Source organism: Sus scrofa, chromosome 1 (assembly GCF_054392235.1).
Source record: "Sus scrofa isolate SSC_HxYL_T2T_F1_AM1 chromosome 1, Sscrofa_HxYL_maternal_Yorkshire_Landrace_v2.0, whole genome shotgun sequence".
Classification (NCBI taxonomy): Eukaryota; Metazoa; Chordata; class Mammalia; order Artiodactyla; family Suidae; genus Sus; species Sus scrofa.
Window position 1 is genome coordinate 158,287 of NC_139383.1, and position 20,131 is coordinate 178,417.

General features: G+C 52.5%; 1 protein-coding gene across 26 annotated transcripts in view; it reads right to left on the bottom strand.

Annotated features, from left to right (window-relative positions):
* Positions 1-20,131, bottom strand: part of FAM120B (family with sequence similarity 120 member B) — a 65,645-nt gene that overhangs the window by 5,154 nt on the left and 40,360 nt on the right. For 18 of the 26 annotated variants that reach the window (XR_014839153.1, XR_014839089.1, XR_014839082.1 and 15 more), the window contains 3 exons: positions 6,170-6,376; positions 4,689-4,797; positions 1,890-1,982 (listed from right to left, as the gene is read on the bottom strand). Coding sequence is in view for 14 of the 26 variants with exons in the window: in XM_085015088.1 (XP_084871214.1) it covers positions 1,890-1,982; positions 4,689-4,797; positions 6,170-6,376 (409 nt within the window). In the remaining 12 variants the exon portion in view is untranslated. Of the gene's footprint in view, positions 1-1,177; positions 1,983-4,688; positions 4,798-6,169; positions 6,377-20,131 lie in introns of all 26 variants that reach the window. The other 8 variants (XR_014839072.1, XR_014839049.1, XR_014839037.1 and 5 more) reach the window with 5 other exon arrangements.

Below are 20,131 nucleotides of genomic sequence, written 5' to 3' on the forward strand. Positions count from 1 at the left end.
AGCCTGGCCCAGCCCAGAGCTCAGGGAACCGCCCTGGGGGCTCTGCGACTTGTTCAGGCCTGGCCTCTGGAGGTTGTGGACCCAGAACTGGAGACGCTGGCTGCTTTCCGAGTGAAGCAGAAAAGAGCCGTGATGTGTGCTATTCTAAGGGGCGTCAAGTTCAAGGGTCCACCAGATCCGACTCTGCCCATCGGGGCAAGATGAGGCCTGCCTCTTGCTCTGAGGGGTAACTGACCCACCAGGAAAAAGCAGCATCGAGGGACCTGGGGACCCAGAGTGTGAAGGACCCCACTGGCTACCTGGCTGGATGCCTGCCTTGAGCCCAGGAGGCAGTGGAGGAGCTGACTAAGCTGGTGGGCCTGCTGGCGGACAGTCTGAAGTATAAATGCGCCCATGGGGCCACGTGCTCCACTGCAGGCACCATGTGTCCCAGGCCGAGGCGCCCGTCCACCCGGGGTCACAGCCCCTCCCAACCCATGCCCAGTTCAACCTGCAGCCTGCCCACCCTGGCTCTGCCGCCCTCCTGAGGCCAGTGCGAGGGTGGCTGCCATTCACAGCTGGCTGCGCACCAGAGAGGGGCCTTCGGGATGCTAGGCAGGGCGCTTCCCTGGCAGGTCAGCCAGCCTGACTCAGCTGCCAGCCTCCCTGGGCCCCGTGCTCTCTTGGGCCCGACCCTGAGGGGCAGGCGTGTGGCTGCGAGGGCATGGTGGATGGGCCCTCTCTCATCATGCCAGTTGGCGTGGAGGGCTGTGCCCAGACAAGGTGGCAGTGACCCCACAGCACGGGTGTCACCTTTGGATTCTAGGTTCGTTTACAAGGACCCTATCATTTTCTGGGCGCCCTGTCTGTGGCTGAGCCCAACAAGCTACAGTATCTTCTCAATCAAGTTCAACTCAAACACAGGAGATGACAGGAGGACGCCAATTCCTGCCTGTGAGAGTTCAGACGGCTCAGTGGGCGCTGAGGTGGAAGAGGCCCTGTGCTTCATGGACCAGAGCTTACCTTGTATCACACGCATAGGACGTAAAGGAGGAGTTCCCGCAGTGGCTCAGCAGGTTAAGAAGCTGATTAGCATCCATGAGGACGCAGGTTCAATCCCTGACCTTGCTCAGTGGGTTAAGGATCTGGCGTTGCCGTGAGCTGTGGTGTAGACTGGCAGCTACAGCTCCGATTTGACCCCTAGCCTGGGAACCTTCACATGCCGCGCGGAAGCAGCCCTAAAAAGAAGAAAGGAAAAGAAAAAAAAGAAGTAAAGCAGTCGTTTTATTTTCCAGATCACACTGGAAGGCTCTTAGGTACATAAGCCAAGTCACAGAAATTATCAGAATTTCTACCACTGTTGGAAAGCCGCTGTCTGTGCTCCCATCTGATTGGAAGGGTGAACATGTACGTGACCTTTTACAAGAGCCTCCCTCTGAGTCAATTATAAAAACGGGGTGTTGGAGTTCCCGTGGTGGCTCAGAGGTTAACAAATACGACTAGGAAGCATGAGGTTGCGGGTTCGATCCCTGGCCTTGCTCAGTGGGTTAAGGATCCGGTGTTGCCGTGAGCTGTGGTGTAGGTCTCAGACGTGGCTCGGATCCCGCGTTGCTGTGGCTCTGGCGTAGGCTGGTGGTTACAGCTCTGATTCGACCCCTAGCCTGGGAACCTCCACATGCTGTGGGTGCGGCCCTAGAAAAGGCAAAGAGGACAAAAAAAACAAAAAACAAAAAGTGGGGTCTTGAACAGATGAAGAATAGCAAGGAGCAGAGGCAGACCAGCACTGGGCACAGAAATCCTGTCCCCACCTCACTAGGCACAGGAACGCCTTCCGTTGAAGCACTTACCTGTTTATGTAAATACACAACCTATGTCCAAAGCAGGTGTGAGGCAGACTCCAGACCTCTTACCTGGGCCCTGGTCTCTCCAGTGCTGCCCTTGGCCAGACCGGCTGTGCCCGGAACTCGTCCTGTGGGAGCTGGATTCCTGCCGTCCCCACCGCCCTGTGGGGACATGTGATTGGCACGTCAGCAACACCCAGGCACCTAACCCCAAGAAAATCACATTTAAGTGTGCGGCAAGGTGGCCCTGGGCCGGGCTGGCGTCCTTAAAATCACAGGGATGCCCGCGAAAAGCGCAGGTTCTGGGGTCGGGCGAGCACTGGGCAGGGGGGGGCGGTCACTGAAACCTGTCTAGGAGGGTCTACTGGTCCCTCAAGCAGAGCAGTCAGTTCTGAGCTCTGCATCCCTGGGCAGTGGTCCCACACTGATGGCCACCAGCACTCAGGGCTCACGGGCTCGGTGACCCCGACCACCTGTCCTCCCCGCCAACGTCATCAATACCTATTCATCCCCTCCACCTTCCCTCGCTAAACCCCGAGGCCCTGACGACCCTCTCCTGTGCGTCCCTGCTGGAAGTCAGCACGGGCAAGTCTAGGGACAGGTGTATATGTGACTTTGAGAGCATCGTGGTATCTCACGCTACTCCACAAATAAAGGAGGCCAAGGCTGCCCCACATCTGGCCCCAGTGCGCTGAAGATGCGGAAGGTGCTGGTCACTGGCACCAGCCTGGTTCTGGGCAGAAGGCAGGACAAGACGCGACCCCCAGCTGCACCCATGACTCGCCTCTGGTCTCTGGCCTCCAGCCCCGTGGGTAGAGGGCTTTCCTGCAAGCATCCCTGGGATCACGCCCCCACCGTCCCTCCACCTACTCATGGCTCCCTCCTGGCCCCGGGGTCCCCGGGTCTAACACCACCTTTCAGGGGTACCAGTCTTTCCTGCTGTAGCTCCAGCTCCTTCCTCCTCCCAGCACCCAGAGTCCACAGGGGCTCAGGGCCACGGCCCTCCTGCCTGAGCGAGACCACCCGCTGTCCTATGTACCTGCCAGAGGACAAGCAGCATCCCACCCCAACCCCTCCCCGCCAGAGGTAGCTGTGCCTGGCTCTCCTTGCCAGCACAGGACAGCACGGGACAAGGTGGTAAAGCCTGCAGGCACCACCAGCACTGTGCCTAGCCCTGCAGCACATGGTACTCAGCTGGGGGTGGGGGTGGGGGGGCTGCCCTTCCAGCACAGAGACGTGGGTGCTGGGGCTCAAGGATGCCAAGCCAGGGGTGCGAGGCTGCATTCTGCCACCAAGAACCTGCTCGGAGTTGGCAAGTCACGGAAGGCCTGGTGGGTGAGCCGCAGAATCACAGGCTACACCTCATTGTGAAGAAAATGATGACTTTCTGGGGGACAAAATATGAGACAGTTTCCAAACCATGTGAGCTGGCTCGTCATATCTGCCGAAATGGTTTCCTCCATAACTGGGAACAATCTGATGGGTCACCCAAGTCTGCTACATGTCCACGCGTCAGAAAGGGGCCCCGGGCAAGGCCACGCGTACAACCCAAGCCTGGGTGCCCGACTCTGAAACGCAAACGGGCTCAGGCATCAGACTCTAGCAACGACTGTAGCTGAATACAGCCTGCATCCTGCCGTCTGCATCTCCAGGCAGCCCGTCCCTGCCCTGCCAACCGCCCCCTTCATGACAATGCCTTGCAGGGCTCACAGGGCCAATGGCCTGAGTGACGGCCTCGGGGAAGAGGTGACATGGAGTGTGCTGCCCCCTGAGTCTGTGAGGTGTGATCTTCTGCCAGTGTCCAGGCGGCGGCAAAAGGTAAAGGGAAAGAGAGGCCAGGGTCGGGCCAGCCGGTCCCTTCAGGAAGGCCCTGCCCACGCACTGACCAGCAGGAGCGGGACACGGCTCAGAGCACAACGCCCTCAGGGGGAAATGTGCAAAGCAGGCTCCTAAAGACAGTCTGGGGGCTGGGATTTGGGTGATTCTCTTCTTCCATCAAGAAAAAATGGGGCTGCTCTAGTTACAGGCAGAGATCCTAACCCAATGAGAACATGGAAAAGTAATTAAAATGAACTCATTAGCCAAATAAGCTCCTCCACAAGATGCCAACTTCAGTGAGAAAGAAGCACCCAGTCAGTGCGATACGCTTCGTCGTCTATCACATTAGCTAGAAAAACCAACTTTTAAATGCTGCCAAGGATTCGCGAAACAGAAACTCTTAATCCTGCTGGTGAAGCTGTGACGTGATCACGTGTTTTCAGAAAACAAGTTGCAAATTTATCTAAAATTCGTCAGGTTTCAATCTGTAATTCTGTGAACGCCACTCAAAACGAAAAGCATTATGTGAGGAGAGGAAAACGGAAGCTCAAGGCAGGGGCTGTTAGTGGTGAGAGGGACGCACCGGTGGCCGCGATCACCCTGAAGCCAAGTGCACGCGGAACAGGACACACAAGCGCAAAGTGAACATAGAAAACATGGCAATGGTGCGTCATCTACCACACCTGCTTCCTCCTGGGGACAGAATTAAAGGTTATTAGAGCTCCCTTTTGATGATATTCTCTGTCTTGCAAGTTCTTCTCATACGCCTGTACCATGAGGAAGAGTAAATCCACACCTCTGTCAAATAAGGGACTGTCGCAAGCTGCGTGTGCCCTTCGGGCCTCCCGGAGAAGAGGCTCTGCCCCCAGGGGAGCGCGCTCCACTCTCAGCAAGCGAAGCTTCTGAAAACTCCTTCCTAGCAGGACCGGAGTGTAAACTGCCCGGAAGCAGGCTATCAGCTGAATTTTGTGTCTTCTTCCAGTCCCATCAGCCTCTGCCTGGCCTTCCTTACCAAGCAGCTACATGGCGGGGGTCGCCCGCGAGGCCCACCTGAGTGGTGTGGTCGCCAGTGCCGCCTGCTGCTGATAGGTCTGTTCTCCTTGACGCAGGCCCTGCACACGGCCGACTTCAGGGCCTGGAACTTGGTGAGTCGGGACCTCTGCAAACAGACCAGACACAGGCAGCGTCAGACATGGGTAGGCCCTCGGGAGGCGCAGCGCACCAGGGACTGTCCCCAAGTACCTGGCTGCAGTCTCCCTCCACGCTGCGATAATAAGAGGCTCCCAGAACCTGACCTTCTCCTGTGCCCTGGAAGGGCCAAGAAGCAGCGACGTCTCTGTCCTCAGGAGGCCAGATGAGCATTTCCAAAAGGGCCTTCAAGTTCTGCTGTGACACCTACATCCCCACCACACAGTCGTGCCTAAAAACCTGTGCCGGGGACGTGTCATCACGTCAACTCCTCTACGTTGTAAGACAATGGAAACAGCAGTGCCACAGACAACGGGAACACGTGACCTTCCCTTCCCGCCCAACTTTCTCTGTGCTATTGAATATTCGAGTTCATCTGCCTTGACTTGTTTTAAACCAGTAAGAGGGAATCATTTTGTGTGTGCATGTGGCGGGGGGGGAAGAGGAAAGGAAGGGGAGGGTGGGGAGGGACTGCTGGTGGGTGACGTGCAGGCTGTGGCATAAGCCTGGCCTACCGTTCGCTTCTGCTGATTCTGTATTGAGAAGCTGTATCTATGGGACTTTGTTGTCAGTACTTGGCTTTGCTGATGGTACACCATCTTGGCTGCTTCTGAATTCTAAACACAAACTCCTATGAACTCTGGATAGTGTGTGCGTGAGACAGCGCTCTGGACACACGAGCAGTGTCTGCTCTCCGATGTGAGCGGTAGAGCACAGCAGCGCACAGGCCACCAGCTCTCTCTGCTCCCAGGTCTTGGGGCAACAGTAACAGCACACATTCCAGATGAGCCTGGGGCGGCCTGACTTGGGAATCATCCAGGAACCACGGAGCATTGTCCTTACAAAGCCAGAACCTGTCAGCCTCCAGGGACTATTTTCAAGTACTAAATCTTCACTACCTCTGCCACAATGATGAGTCTGCCTCTGCAGGAAACATGCATTCTGAATTCAAGGGGGGAAAGGAGTGAAACGCTCGAAAAAGTAAAAACTGTGAGGCTGGGTGGGACGCTGCTCAGCCCCCCAGCTCATGTCTGCGCAGGAGCTTCAGCTATGGTGACCCCGAGGCCAAGGCCTTGCTCACGCCTCTGGCCTCCTGGAATTGCACAGCCCTGGAGTGGGAAGGCCACCAGCAGCCTTGGGTCGTCTGCATCAGTTTCAGAGCCTGGGCCATCCAGCTCTGCAGAGGGATGCCTGGTGTCTGTTCCTGGAGTAAAGGGACTTTCAGGACAGGGTCACTGACTCTTTGACATCCCGTCAAGAACACTGAGTTTTCATGACGCATCTCAACAACTGACTTCAAGCCCACTCACTGCTCCCAAATGTGAAGAAAACAGTGAACTCACGTTCTGCTCTACAAGAACCTCCACTGTGCACCCTTTCTCAGACTGCAGGTACTTCTGATGAAACAGCTTCCCGTCGAACAGGTTCCAGGGCATGAAGTCAGCTGTCTTCCAGGGAAAGCCGCAGGCGCTGTTGACCAGCACCAGGGTGGTGAGGCCGCGGACCAGCAGGGAGCCCAGCTGTACAGCCCTGGGGTCGACGTGGTCGAGCTGTGGAGACAGACACGGAGGTCGTGAGAAGGGCCCTCGGAGCTGCGGCGGCCAAAGCTCTGATCCACCAGGAAGTGACGGGCTTGCAGCCTTGGGGGCCTACCTTCCTCCGAGAAACTAACTGTGAGCACTAATTATTAAAAACACCATTTTACATGAATGCCTATCATTTAAGAATAAAGCGGTTATTATCTCATAAGGCTGATGGGCTGATACTTCTTACAAATTAAAGTGACACACACAAAACGCTTTTTTTTGCTGTCAAACATCCCTCCTGTTCTTGGACAGAGAGGGACTCTGCCTGGTGGGAACCGGAAGATGCCTTTCACCCTTGGGTCACTGTGTTTCTGAAACTGGTTGCCTGTGCTGACCATGCAAAGTGACCTGCCAGCCTGTACATGTCCCCAAAGTTTTGTTGATGAGGGACATTCAAGCCTGTCTGTCATGTCAACATGTCTGCTGCTTAACATAAAGGGCAGTGAATTTAAACGTCATCTGTGTCTAATAGTTTATAAAACTGAAATTTATAAGCCTTTCCAAGGCAGGCTTCACCTCACTGAAAGAAAAGAAACCCGACCACCACTTTAAGACATTTGTCATGAACAAGGACTCCCCCAGGGTCAGCGGGGGTGGATGGAGTGTGTCTGTGGCACAGGCCACCCCTGGCTGCTCCTGGCCATCGTCGGCACTCTCCACCACCTGCGTGTCTCTGATGCAGGAAGCCCTGGCACTGTGCAGCCAAGCACTCAGGTCTACGCTGTGCTGTCCACGCCAGACACCGGATGGAGAGACTCCTCTCCTCAGATGCACGAGCCCCGGTTCAAGGCTCAGCGGCCATGTGTGTGGCACAGATCCAGCCGTCCACCCCTGGATGGCTGTGGTCTAGAGTGGACTTTCGTGCCCCTCTCGACAAACTGCCTGGCCGCAGGTCAGGGCACCTACCACCGCTGCTCCACACCAGACGGACGGACACAGACGCTATGTGTCTTCCGAGTGTTGGGGGCAATTCTCTAAGGAAGCAGATTTTGAACAGTCAATTTTGGTTCACTTCTTCTATACCTGTCTGTTTCGATTTTAAATGAAGTATACCATCCTCCAAAGCACAGATCCTACGTGGGCCACTTGACTTCTCACAAGCAAATGAAGCAACCAACGCCTGGGCCACAAGGCCAACGTCACTAGCATCGCAGAAGCCCCTCTGCCCCTCCCTTCCACACCCACGGCCCCCCGAAGGTGGCAATCGGCAAACTACGGACAGGCCTGTGCGCTGGTGACTTGATGGACGGGTTCCAGCATGCAGAGTGTTGCCCGGCTGCTGCCCGGGCTTCTTGAGGGTTCACCCCGCTGTGCGGGAGCAGCTGGGGGGCTCCCTCTGGGGCCAGTGTGCAGCTGTAAGCAGGGAGCTTTCCTCCTGCCCAGGAGCACACTCTGTCCTAAGTGCCCAGCTACTGTTGTTTCCTAAGCAGTTCATGTGTTTTCTTAGATGTGTGGGTAATTTTTGTCACCGCTTTTGCAGAATACATCTGGACCGTGTACGCGGACTCTGCGCCCAGCCTGTTAAACCTGCTCAGTGATCCTCCTGATTTTGCCCTGTGACAAACACGCCAGCTGTCAACGACGGTTCTGTGTCCTTTTTTTTCCAGTTTAACAAAGCAGTCAAAGACGACACCCCTGACGCACTCCCACCACGGAGGAACCACTTCCACTATTTCACCACAAGGTCTGATTTCTGCTGTGGAGACTCTTTCAGATTACAGAAATTCTCTTCTGCTCCTGGTTTGCTGAGGCTTTTCACCACGACAACTGGAGTCAACCAAATACGTTCTCTGCACCATGTGGGGCGGCAGCGAAGTGCATCGCACTGGCTTTCAGACGGTAAAGCAACTCTGTGTCCAAAAGTAAACCTCAAGCCGAAAGGGGCTCCTTCCAAGAGAAAAGGGGGCACGTCCGTCCTAAGGATGGGTGCCTCCCAGGACTATCCAACCTTACCGTGGCATGTCCAGCTCAAACGAAGGCACAAAAATGAAAATGAACAGAACTGAAAAGAAAACACACGTCTCCACAGTCCATGGTGGAAGGCCAGATCCTATGAGATGACAATGGTTTTTCACAGTTTTAAAGGGTCATTTTAAAGAAAGAACATGCAGCAGAAAGCCTAAGAGCCATAAGGTCCAAGAGCCCTGCTGAGACCCCTCCCTCCGGAACTGACAGGACAGGCCAACGGAAGACTCCAGACCCGGGGGGTCTGAACACAGTCAGCACTGACCCGAGGCCGCCCCGCAGGCACTGAGAGTGCACGTGGGTTCTTGGAGGGTGACGCGGCAGCAGGTCAGGCCTGCCCAGGAGTCGCACCTTGGAATCCTCTGTCCGTTCTCTGACAGTAGAAAGGAGCCAGAAATCAATAACGTCAAAAAATTAAAACTCTAATTACTTGAAAATCAAATATATTTCTAAATAACTTGTGGGTGAAAGCAGAAAACACAGCGGGCACTACAAAATCTTCTGAATGGCAGTGAAAACACTGCATTTCAAAACTTTTAACAGGAAGCTAAAAGCTATTCTCAGAAGGAAATTTACAGTTACCTTAAATTAATATATTTGAAAGGAAGGGAGGCTGAGAATCCGTGATCTCAGCAGACATCTCTATAAACCAGAAAAGAGCAAATCCAGCCCAAGGTAGGAAGGAAGTAGTATAGAAAAGAACAGGAACTAATGGAACAAAATAAACTTTTAAGGTGCTTCTTTGAAAAGACGAGCACCTGAGCCAGTCTCTGGATGAGGTGCCACCACCTCTCAGCGTCAGCACCTGAGCGTCCCTCCAACCCAGGCAGGCATCCTGAAGGCAGCAGAGGGCTGGTTCCATGTTCTTCAACTTTTTCTTGGAAAACGATTACAGATTCACAGGAAGTTTCAAAGATAGCGCAGAGAGTCCTATGGACCTGCCACCCATTTTCCTCAATCCTAACCTCTTACCCCCGACAGCACGGCATCAAAGGCAGGAAACCGGCCATGGTACAAGCCACAGACATGCCACATGCTCACGCGAGGGTGCGCGATGCCGTTTCTGCACAGGGGTAACCTGGACAGCTGCCACCTGACCCAGCACCACAAAGACCCCTTGTCCTGCCCTTCCTCCCACCTCACCCCGAAGCACTGGAGGCCTTGAGTCTTCCTTCCGTTCCCGCCTGTATCACTTGGAGGATGCCAGATAAAGAGAATCACGGAAAGCGGATGATTCGGGATTGGCTTTTCTCACTGAGCACAAGGGCCCTGAGACCCATTCAGGGAGTTTCATCAGCTCGCTCTTCCTTTACCGCAGAGCCTGCTCCGGGGACAGAGGCACTGTGGGTTACACGGTCACCTATTTAAATCGTTCGGGCTGTTTCCGACTTCCACTATTACAACACAGCTGCTGTGAACATCCACCTGCAGGTTTTGTATGAACATAAATCTCCATTCCTCGGGGACAAAAGCCAGGAGTGGGACTGCTAGGTCCCGTGGTACGTGCGTGTTTAACTTTTTAAGAAATGCCAAACTGGTTTCTAGGGTGACAACTGAGATTTTATGTCCCCACCAGCAAGGTTAGAGACACTGACATTACACACCTGCCTCCTGGCCCTCACTTGCTGCCATCACTGTTTCAAACCCTGGCTGCTCTAATCCATACGCAGTGATCTATCACTGGGGCTCTGCGTTCCCCTGACGGCTCATGATGTTGAACGGTTTTTCACGTGCCTCTCGGCATTCTGAACATCTTCTTCAGTGAAATGTCCACTGACATGTTCCTTTGCCTACTTTCTAAGTGGCTTGCTTTTATGGCTGAGTTTTGAAATTCCTTATATTTTCTAGATTTAAGACATTTGTCAGACATGTGTTTGCAAATATTTTGAGTTCATGCATAGCCTGTCTCTTCCTCATCTTTATAGACAAAAGTTTTAAATTTTGATGAAATCTAACTTATTAATTTTTTCTTTTACAGACGATGCATTTGGCATGAAATTCACAAATACTCTGCCTTGCCCTAGATTCCAAAGATCTATTCTTTCCCGAAGTTTTATAGGGCTCTGTTTGGACTACATTTAGACTCTACTGGAGCCCTATACCAAGGGCGAGGTTGGGCCAGGCGTCCTTTCTTGTCTGTGGCTGCCCAGCAGCTCCAGCATGGTCTGTTGGCAAGGCTCTGCATGGTGCCAGGGTCAGCAGACCAGACTTGCTTGGTTGTTTCTTGGTTCTTGGCCGTTTCCCGCTGATCTGCGTCTGGCCCTCTGACCATCCACACTGCTTGGATTCGTGTGGTTACACAGCAAACCGTATTATCAGGTACAATGATGCCTGCACTGCACCCTTCTTTAAAAGCTGTTTTAGCTATTTTAGTTCTTCTGCCCCTCTATATAAATTTTAGAATAATCTCATCTACAGAAAAAAATTCTCACTGGAACTTTGCTGGAAATGGTATACCAACCTGGACACCTGCCCTCTTGACAATGCACAGAACCCTGCAGCCACAAGCACAGCGAGTCTGTCCCTCCACTTACTCAGATTTCCTTTGATTTCTTTTACAGAATTTCATAATTTCCAGCATACAGATTCTACACATTTGTTAGATTTATACCTAGGTAATTCATTTTTGAGGAACAATTTAAGGGGGGTCATCATTTAAATTTTAGTATACGGAAATGCCATTTGGGGAGCTCCTGCTGCGGAGACACCAGATTGACGGCATCTGTGCAGTGCTAGGACCCAGGTTTGATCTGCGGCCGGCACAGTGGTTAAAGGCCATGTAGGTCGGAACTGCAGCTCAGATCTGTTCCCTGGTCCAGCAACTCCACAGGCCGGGGCGGGGGGGCGGGGGGGAGCAACTGATTTTCTTGAATGCTGACCTTGAAGCCCAAGTTTGTTTGTTTGTTTGTTTGCCTTTTATCCTTTTAGGGCCACACCACAGCATACGGAGGTTCCCAGACTAAGGGAACCACAGCCACAGCCACACAGGATCTGAGCCACGTCTGTGACCTACACCATAGCTCATGGCAATGCCAGACCCTTAACCCACTGAATGAGGCCAGGGAGCCAACCCGTGTCCTCATGGATCCCAGCGGGGCTCGTGAACCACTAAGCCATGACAGGAACTCCCATCCCAAGAATTTAAATGGACACTTGCAAAGAACAAATGGAGAAGAGGTAAAATGAAATAAATGAGAAGCTGACAAGGGTTGCTTGTCACAGGACATGGGCTGGCTCCAGCAGCCTTGAAATGTCCCTAAAATACCCACAATGCCCAGCAGAAATAGCTGCAGGTTCTCTGAGCTTACCGAGCATGGAGACAAAACCTCCGCCCGGCCCAGGTCTGTGGTTGCCTCGGGACTGGTAATAAGCCTGCTACCCTAACTTTCTCACCTGCAGCCCGACGGCATGCAGTGCACGAAGGCATCCTTTGAACACATGTGTCATTTCCACTGCGACCCTGACCTACACCTGAGGGTCAGAGTGGATGACCCCAGACAACAAAGCGGTGAAACCGCAGCCGTCCAGAGTGTCTTCTGGTGGCTTACAGAAAGGACCGAAGAACAGAGGAAAGAAGAGAAGATGCAGCTTGGTCTGAGGCCAGGCTGATGTGACAAGGTACAGGAGGAGCACCGTCCAGGCGCGGGGGACCCGGCTTGCAGGGCGAAGCCTCTTCTACCCACAGTATTACTGCCTGCACCGCCCACTCCAGACCGTCTCCTTGGCCCTGATCTCAGACTCGGAGCCAGCCGAACAGACATATTCCTACCTGCACAGCCCACACATGTCCCATGGCTTCACAGCTGAGCTCGGCTCTTCCTCCTCCAGCCCGCCTCAGACAGCCCTTCCAGCCGCACAGGGACCCAGTCAGAAGGAAGGGCTGCTCCAGGGACCCTCGGCTACCCTGAGCTGACAAGGTTATGTGTAAGTATAAAACCGTAGAAAGGACCCAGATTTAAAAGAATGGTAAAAAGCGAATCTTTACACGAAATTCAGTGAGGTAATACCTGAACTATTAACCATAATTCCACCGTTCTCCCTTGACTGTCTTAACACTTCAATCACTAAGGCTGAGCCATCGACACCCAGGTACAGGAAAGGGTAAAATTCTCACGTTCTGACCTCCAACTTTCAAAAGCCTCACACCAGGAGTTCCCGTTGTGGCGCAGTAGAAATGAACACGACTAGTATCCATGAAGATGCAGGTCCATCCCTGGCCTCGCTCAGTGGGTGAAGGACCCGGTGTTGCCCTGAACCGTGGTGCAGGCCAAGGCGTTTCAGGCCGGCTGGAAGCACGTGAGGAGGATGTGCACAAAGAGCAGCGTTAGATTAAGAGAGACCCTGCGGAGCAAGGGAAGAACACAGCTCTGAGGGCGGCCTGGCAACACTGGAACGGGGTCACCCGGCACCTGTGCAACTGCCAAGCACAGGTAACCTGGAGAGATGTCACCTTTGCAAGGGCTTAAGAAAGAGGCGGCGAGGCTGGGTCTTGGTGGGCATGGCAAGCTGGGGCCTGGGGAGGCCCACTTTGCGGGCGCTGGACTGGAGGACAGGGACTGGGAGACAGAGGTCGGAGGGCCAGGAAGGCCAGGCCACTTGCAAAAGTGCCCATTCTGAGCATCAAAATCTTTAGTCTATACTAGGGTATGAGTGGCCTGGAAAGGGGAGACCAGAGGTAGAGACCAGGCTCAAGTCGGAGTGGGGGAGCCCTGACACTTGAATGTCTGCAGTACGAAGCGGAGAGGCGGGTAGCATCTGCTTAGGACTGAGGGCAAACAGGAAGGCCGAAAAGCCCGACCTGGACGCTCTGATGTGAAGCCCAGCCGCTCCGAGTATCGCCAGGAACTCAGGCGGGGGAACCCTCCTCTGGCTGTGAGCTCGGTGTGGGCCGGCCACCAGCTCAGGTCCACGTGGAGGACCTGCTGGCCAGCTGTTTGGAGACAGAAGGGCACAGCACAGCCCCTCGTGCCACATGGCCCACGCGGCACCTCTCGCAACCACTCAGTTCTGCTGCTGTGGCGGGCGGGTGTCCACCGAGGACGGGTCAGGGAGCGGGCGCGGCTGTGCGGGTGGCAGGCTGGGCCTGGCCTGCTTCTCCTCACCCTGCAGTGCACGGGCCGGTGTGCGCCACTCTGGGCCAGGCCAGCGGGGCTGACCTCCCGACGCTTGACCTGCGTGGCCCTACTTAACCAGAGCCACCACCCCTCCTGCCAGCCCTGCCCAGCGAACCTGTCTGCACACCGGGGCGAGACGCAGAGGGAGGACCGCGACCAGCCCCTGCGGCCTGTTCCTGCCCCAGGCTCACCTCCACCGCCACCTCCAGGGCGTCCTTTGCAGCGCTCCTGCTCACAGACGTACCTTCTGGACCACGTGATATGTGACCTACAGGGGACATCGGGCAACACCCATGAAACTGAGGCTGCACGGCCACACCCAGGTGCTGGGCTCTCTGGCCTTACTGGCCTCGTGGTTCCAGGCACCTGAAGCCTTGAGATAAAGTCCCTGCACCAACCTCTCTTCCTTCCCAAAGTCTCTCAACAATATTCTGCCCAGGAGAAGCCTCCGAAAGTCGTAGACGCAGCAGAGTGAATAAAGATGAAGAAAGCGCGGAACCCAGGCCTCTGACCCATTTCTCCGACTGGGAGCCCTCATTACGTGTTTACACAGCAACTTAAACAGTCTTCTCAAACTCTCAAAAGACTCTAATTCTACTGTTCATTCGTTCATCTAACTTTGAGTTGCCTAATAATGAAAGCATTTTTTCCAAATCTCTTTTACACGATCCTGTGCTGCTGTGGCTGCTCCAGTGATTTAATCAGCAAAGTGTCACCCTCAGGGCTTTATTCTGATGTCCTCAAAGCACTTTGATTTCTTTCCGTGGAATTTAAAGTATTGATTTGGGACATGAAGATGCACCAGCCCAGGCAGGATTACGCAGAGATCTTTCAATGGAAGACGTCGACTCTGGGATGTACCCGGGATGTGTTTGCACCCACTCCAGAGCTGCGTGGCCGCCGGAGAGACCGTGTGAAGCGGGGGACCCCATGGGGGAAAAGCGCCTTGGCTCCTTCCCACGGCCGACCTGCTCTGGGGTCTGAGCCCAAGACGCAGGGGGCTGAGACTGGTCTGCCCTGGGTCCCACACGCCACTCCAAGGACAACACTGTCTTCAATGCTGAGGCTTGCTGGGCACTGGCCCTCTGGCCAGCAGGCACCCCAGAGGCGCCGAGAGGGTCCAGCTGCCAACAAGCCCCAGAGTCTCATGTCCAGTAAATGGGCTAAGCCCTCGCCAGGGCAGCAAAACGTAATGCGTACGCAGACTCCCTTCCAATGTGGTTTGGCTTAAATTTTAGAACAGAATTTCCTTTCCACTAACTCATAATGCTTCTCCTTTTAATTCCTTCAGGGAAAACGACCTGGAACTTTCCAAGGAGCCACAGCAGTGCCAGGAAAGGTGGTAGCCGTCTTCTGTGAGCCAAGCCTCAGGCGGCTCCGACAGGGATCCTGAGTCCCTGGGGCGGAGGAGGCGAGCCCTGTGTCCCAGCGGTTGGGAACCTCCCCCTGAGAGGAGGCCAGAGTCCAAGCAGGGGGTGGGTGACGGTTTAAGGCTCTGCTGGTTTCAGGGACCCAATACAGCAGAGATAAATGATGGGCAAAGAAAGCCACAGTGCCCCTTGGCTCTTCCCCAAAGAGAGTGAGAGCAGATCTGCAGCGCAGTACACCCTGGGGCGGAGCTCAGGGGCTCTGGGAGCACTTGATCTGGCTGTGGATGCCAGCCTGGGGCACACTCTGCTTGGCTCAGTGACAGCATGTTTTACAGATGAGCTTTATACAGTATTCTGGGCACCTGCCCAAGTCGAACAAAACACTATGCTTTGGGTGGGTAGTGGGGAACAAGGTAGCTACGTCCACCCCTTTCACACCCTAGACAGGCACAGGTGAGCCAAGCTGGAGGGTCTGCTCACAGGACAGTCAGGAGGCGGGATTCCTGGAGGCCCAGGGCTCCTCCCACCCCTGAATGGGCAGGAACAGGAGAGGCCCAGGGCGAGTGTCCAGAGCAACACATACCTGGTGACACGGTACCTGGTTATCCCTCCGGCCTAGGCAGCCTTGTCTGAAATTACGGGGCGAAGGGTCTGAGAACCCACCTGCCCCCTCAGAGCTGCTTCCAGGCACTGTATTCAGTCTGCCGCCGACAGAGGCGCCCTCCCAGCCCTGCTCCTGTGTCTTTCTCCTGATGCCGACACGTGTGTTCTCACACAGCTGTGCAGACCACACCCTCCAGAACACACGGACGGCTAGGACGTGACGGGAAGACCAGCGAGCACAGACAGAGAGGACAGAGCAACAGCTGGAACCTGACTGACAGGGGCGGCCCGGCCCCACCAGGCCCTCAGCTCTCAGGAGGCCAGGGTCCCCGGTCACTGCCTTCTCTGCATCATGCGGAGCCTGCAGTCCTTGACTCCATGTACAGCAGACTTCCCCATCCGTATGTGAACGTGTGTGTATATATTCAAATATGGGAGGAGTTCCTGCTGCATCTCAGTGGGTTAGGAATCTGACTGCAGTGCTCAGGTCACTGTAGACAAGCAGGCTAGATCCCTTGTCCAGCGCCATGGGTTACACGGGTCGCAGCTGAAGCTCGGATTCAATCCCTGGCCCAGGAACGTCCATGTGCCTGGGTGCAGCCGTTAAATTACATAAATAAATAAATGATATGATCTTCACACGTCTAAATTAATCACCCGGATTTTTAACAAACATGTAAATACAGGTACCATTTAAAAGCTGTATGTTAGTTTTTAGACAGGAAAAATAATATTGGGTAAAAAACTAAGAGGGCATTCAAAAAACTTGCCACAAGCCTCAGTGAGCAGGAAGGCCAGGCGCAGCAGCTGCGTGGCCGTTGCTCCTGCTAACGGGCTCCTTAAGCAGTCAGAACAGAGGAAGACCTGGGGAGGGACCAGCCTCTCCTCCAACAAGTGGGGAGCCAGGAACAGACAACCCAGGGCACTCTGCCTCCAGGGCCAGAGTGGAGGTGGTTAAAAGCCATCATCCTCCTTGAAACACTTCCCACGGTGGCTCTGGCATCAAGTGGGGAGAGCACAAGCCGTCCAGTCGCAGGACTCAGAGAACCAGTGACCAGTGACAGCTACCCAGGCCCCTCTGTGCTGGAAACGCCAGCACCAGGGGAAGGGGCCCAGTGCGTCTGGATGGGTGGTAGTTGTAATCAACCGTGATGCTCCCGCAGTCCTTTCCCACAAGAAAGGGCAGACGCAGAAGACTGCTGGGCACCAGGAGCCTGATTCCGCTTCAGCTCTGCCAGTAACCAGGCGGGGGGGATCACACATCCCAGGCTGACAACACCCCCATGGCCACGCGCCCCAACCTGGTAGCAAGCAAGGTGGTGTCCCCTTCGATATATGAAAGAGGCACATTAGGTTCTGCTGTACCTTCATGAGAACCTGTCCAAGGTCACGCAGCAAGTGACAGAATCAGAACCTACCCTCACCTGCACGACCCCAACCACCAGCTCAGTCTGCTGCCCTAAACACCTCAGCTTCCCATCTGCATGACGCAGCAGGAGACAGCAGGGAGCCGGGTTCCTTTCTCCTTCTGCCTGGCTGTTTGGTTTCACTGGGATGGAAGAGGAGAGCAGTGAGGGCCCAGGCTCTGGGTGCTGAGCAGGTGGGCGGGAGAGGAGGCCAGAAGGAAGACATGCGGCTGGGGCTGCAGACTCGTATTAAGACGTAGGGCTGCTCTAATAGTAACTCGAAACTCACGCTTTACAACTGTTTTTGCAAAGGAACAGCAAACAGCTATTTACACTCAAGAGAGAATGGTTGAAAGGCTTTCTCTAAGGTCAGGAACAAGACAAGGACGCCCACTCTCTCCACCTCTATTCAATGTAGTACTGGAAGTCTTAGAGCAATTAGGCAGAAAAAGAGCTTACAAGATTGGGAAGGAATTTGTCACTATTTGCAGATCACATGACATTTTATGTAGAAAACCCTAAAGACTCCAACAAAAAACTTTTGAAACTAATAACTGTGTTCAGTAAGGTAGCAGGATACAAAATCGACACACAGAAATCTGCTGTGTTTCTATACAGTGATAACAAACTGTAAGAAAGAAATTAAGAAAACAATCGCATTTACAACTGCATCAAAAAAAAAGATGACTAAGAATAAATTTAACCAAGGATGGGGGAGGGTTGTACAACAAAACCATAAGACACTGATGAAAGAGACTGAAGACAACACAAACAGATGAAAAGACACACCATGCTCATGGATTGGAAGAACTACTATTGTTACAATGACCATACTACCCAAGGCAATCTGCAGATTCAATGCAATCCCAATCAAAATACCCAAAGCATGTTTCACAGAAATGGGAAAAACAATCCTAAAATGCATATGGAACCACAAAAGACCCCAAATAGCCAAAGCAGTCTTGAGAAAGGAGCTGGAGGCATCACATGCCCTGATTTCAAAACATACTACAAAGCTACAGTAAAGAAAACAGTACTGGCACAAAAACAGACATACAGATCAGTGGAGCAGAATAGAGCCCAGAAAAAAAAATCCAAGCAGAAATGGTCAAAGAATTTACAACAAAGGAGCCAACAATAGACCACAGGGAAAGGATAGTTTCTTCAGTAAGTGGTGTTGGGAAAACTGGACAGCAACATGCAAAAGAATGAGCCTGGACCACTATCTACACCACACACAAAAATCAACTCGGGTGGATTAAAGACTTGAACCTAAGAGCAGAAACCATAAACCTCTTAGAAGAAAACAGGTATTACGTTCCCAGACATCAGTCTTAGCAGTGACTTTTGGATGTGACACCAAAAGCACAGGCAGCAAAACAAAAATAAGCAAGTGAGAAAGCATCAAATTACAATGCTTCTGCAGGAGTTCCCATTGTGGCTCAGTGGTTAACGAATCTGACTAGGAACCATAAGGTTGTGGGTTTGATCCCTGGCCTCGCTCAGTGGGTTACGGATCCAGCGTTGCCGTGACGTAGGTCGCAGGCACAGCTCGGATCCCATGTTGCTGTGGCTGTGGTGTAGGCTGGCAGTTGTAGCTTCAATTCGACCCCTAGCCTGGGAACCTCCACATACCGCAGGTACAGCCCTAAAAAGACCAAAAAAAAAAAAAAAAAAAAAAAAAAATGCTTCTGCAAACTGAGAGATATAAACTATGGTGTATAAAATAAATAAGCTACAAGGATATATTGCACAACACAGGGAATAAAATCAGTGTCTTGTAACAACTATAAAAACTATAAATGGAATGGAAGCTTTAAAAATTGTGAATCACTGTTGTTTACCTGTAACTCATAAAATGCTGTACATCTACTATACCTCAACAAAAAGGGGGAAAAAAAAAGCTTCTGCACAGCAAAGGAAATCACCAACAAAATGAAAAGGCAACCTACTGAATGACATTATTTGCAAATCATATATATGACAAGGGATTAGTATTCAAAATATGTAAATAACTCATACAACTTAAACAAAAAGCCCAACAATCTGACTTAAAATGTGGCAGAAGATCTAAAGAGACACTTTTCCAAGAACACATACAGATGGCCAACAGGCACATGAAAAGATGCTTAATACCACTAATCACCAGGGAAATGCAGATCAAAACCACAATAAGATCACCTCACGCCTGTGAGAACGGCCATCATCAAGACAAGAAATAACTGTTGGAGAGGGTGTAGAGAAAAGGGCACCCTCCTACACCGCTGGTGGGCATGTCAACTAGTGCAGCCGCTTTGGAAAACAGTACGGAGGTTCTTAAAACTTCAAAACAGAACTACTGTATCACCCAGTAATTCTATTTCTGGGTATTTATCTGAAAAAAATGAAAACGCTATCTTGAGAAGATCTGTATGCCATGTTCACTGAGGCACTAATTACAGTAGCCAAGACTTGAAAACAACCTAAGTGTCCACTGATGGGTGGATGGATAAAGAAACTGTGATACACACACTCAGTGGAACATCATCTGTCATTACAAGAATGAGATCTTGCTATTTTGCCACAACATGGATTGAGGGTGTGATGCTAAGTCAAGTCCGACAGAGACAAATGATGACACACGGGATCACTGCTAATGGAATCTTAAAATAAAACAAACAAAAACAAAATTCACAGACACAGAACACAGACTGAGGGCTTCCAGAGGCAGAGGTGGGGGTGGGCCAAACGGGTCAAGGGGTCAGAAAGGAACAAACTCCCGGTTATAAAAGAAGTCGGTCATGAGGTAATATACATAGCAATTCCGTGCTGCGTATTTGAAAGTTGCTAAGACATTCAATCTTAAAAGTTCTCTTCACAAGAAAAAAAAATGCCCTAACTATGTGTGGTGATGGACCTTAAATAGACTTACTGTGGTGATTACTTTCAATATACACAAGTACTGAAATGAAACTACTACAATGTTGTGTGTCAATTATACCTCAATAAAAAAATTAGTATTAACCTATTAAGAACTCAAGATTCACTTCTCTTTTCCTTTTTAAAGGGACACTGGGGCTGCATATGGAAGTTCCCAGGCTAAGGGTCAAACTGGAGCTGCCTCCGTGACCCACAACACAGCTCATGGCAACACCGGATCCTTAACCCACTGATGGGGTCAGGGATCAAACCCACATCCTTGTGGATACTAGTTGGGTTCATTTCCACTGAGCCACAACGGGAATGCCCACAAGATTCACTTTTGAAAATAATTTGTTTTGA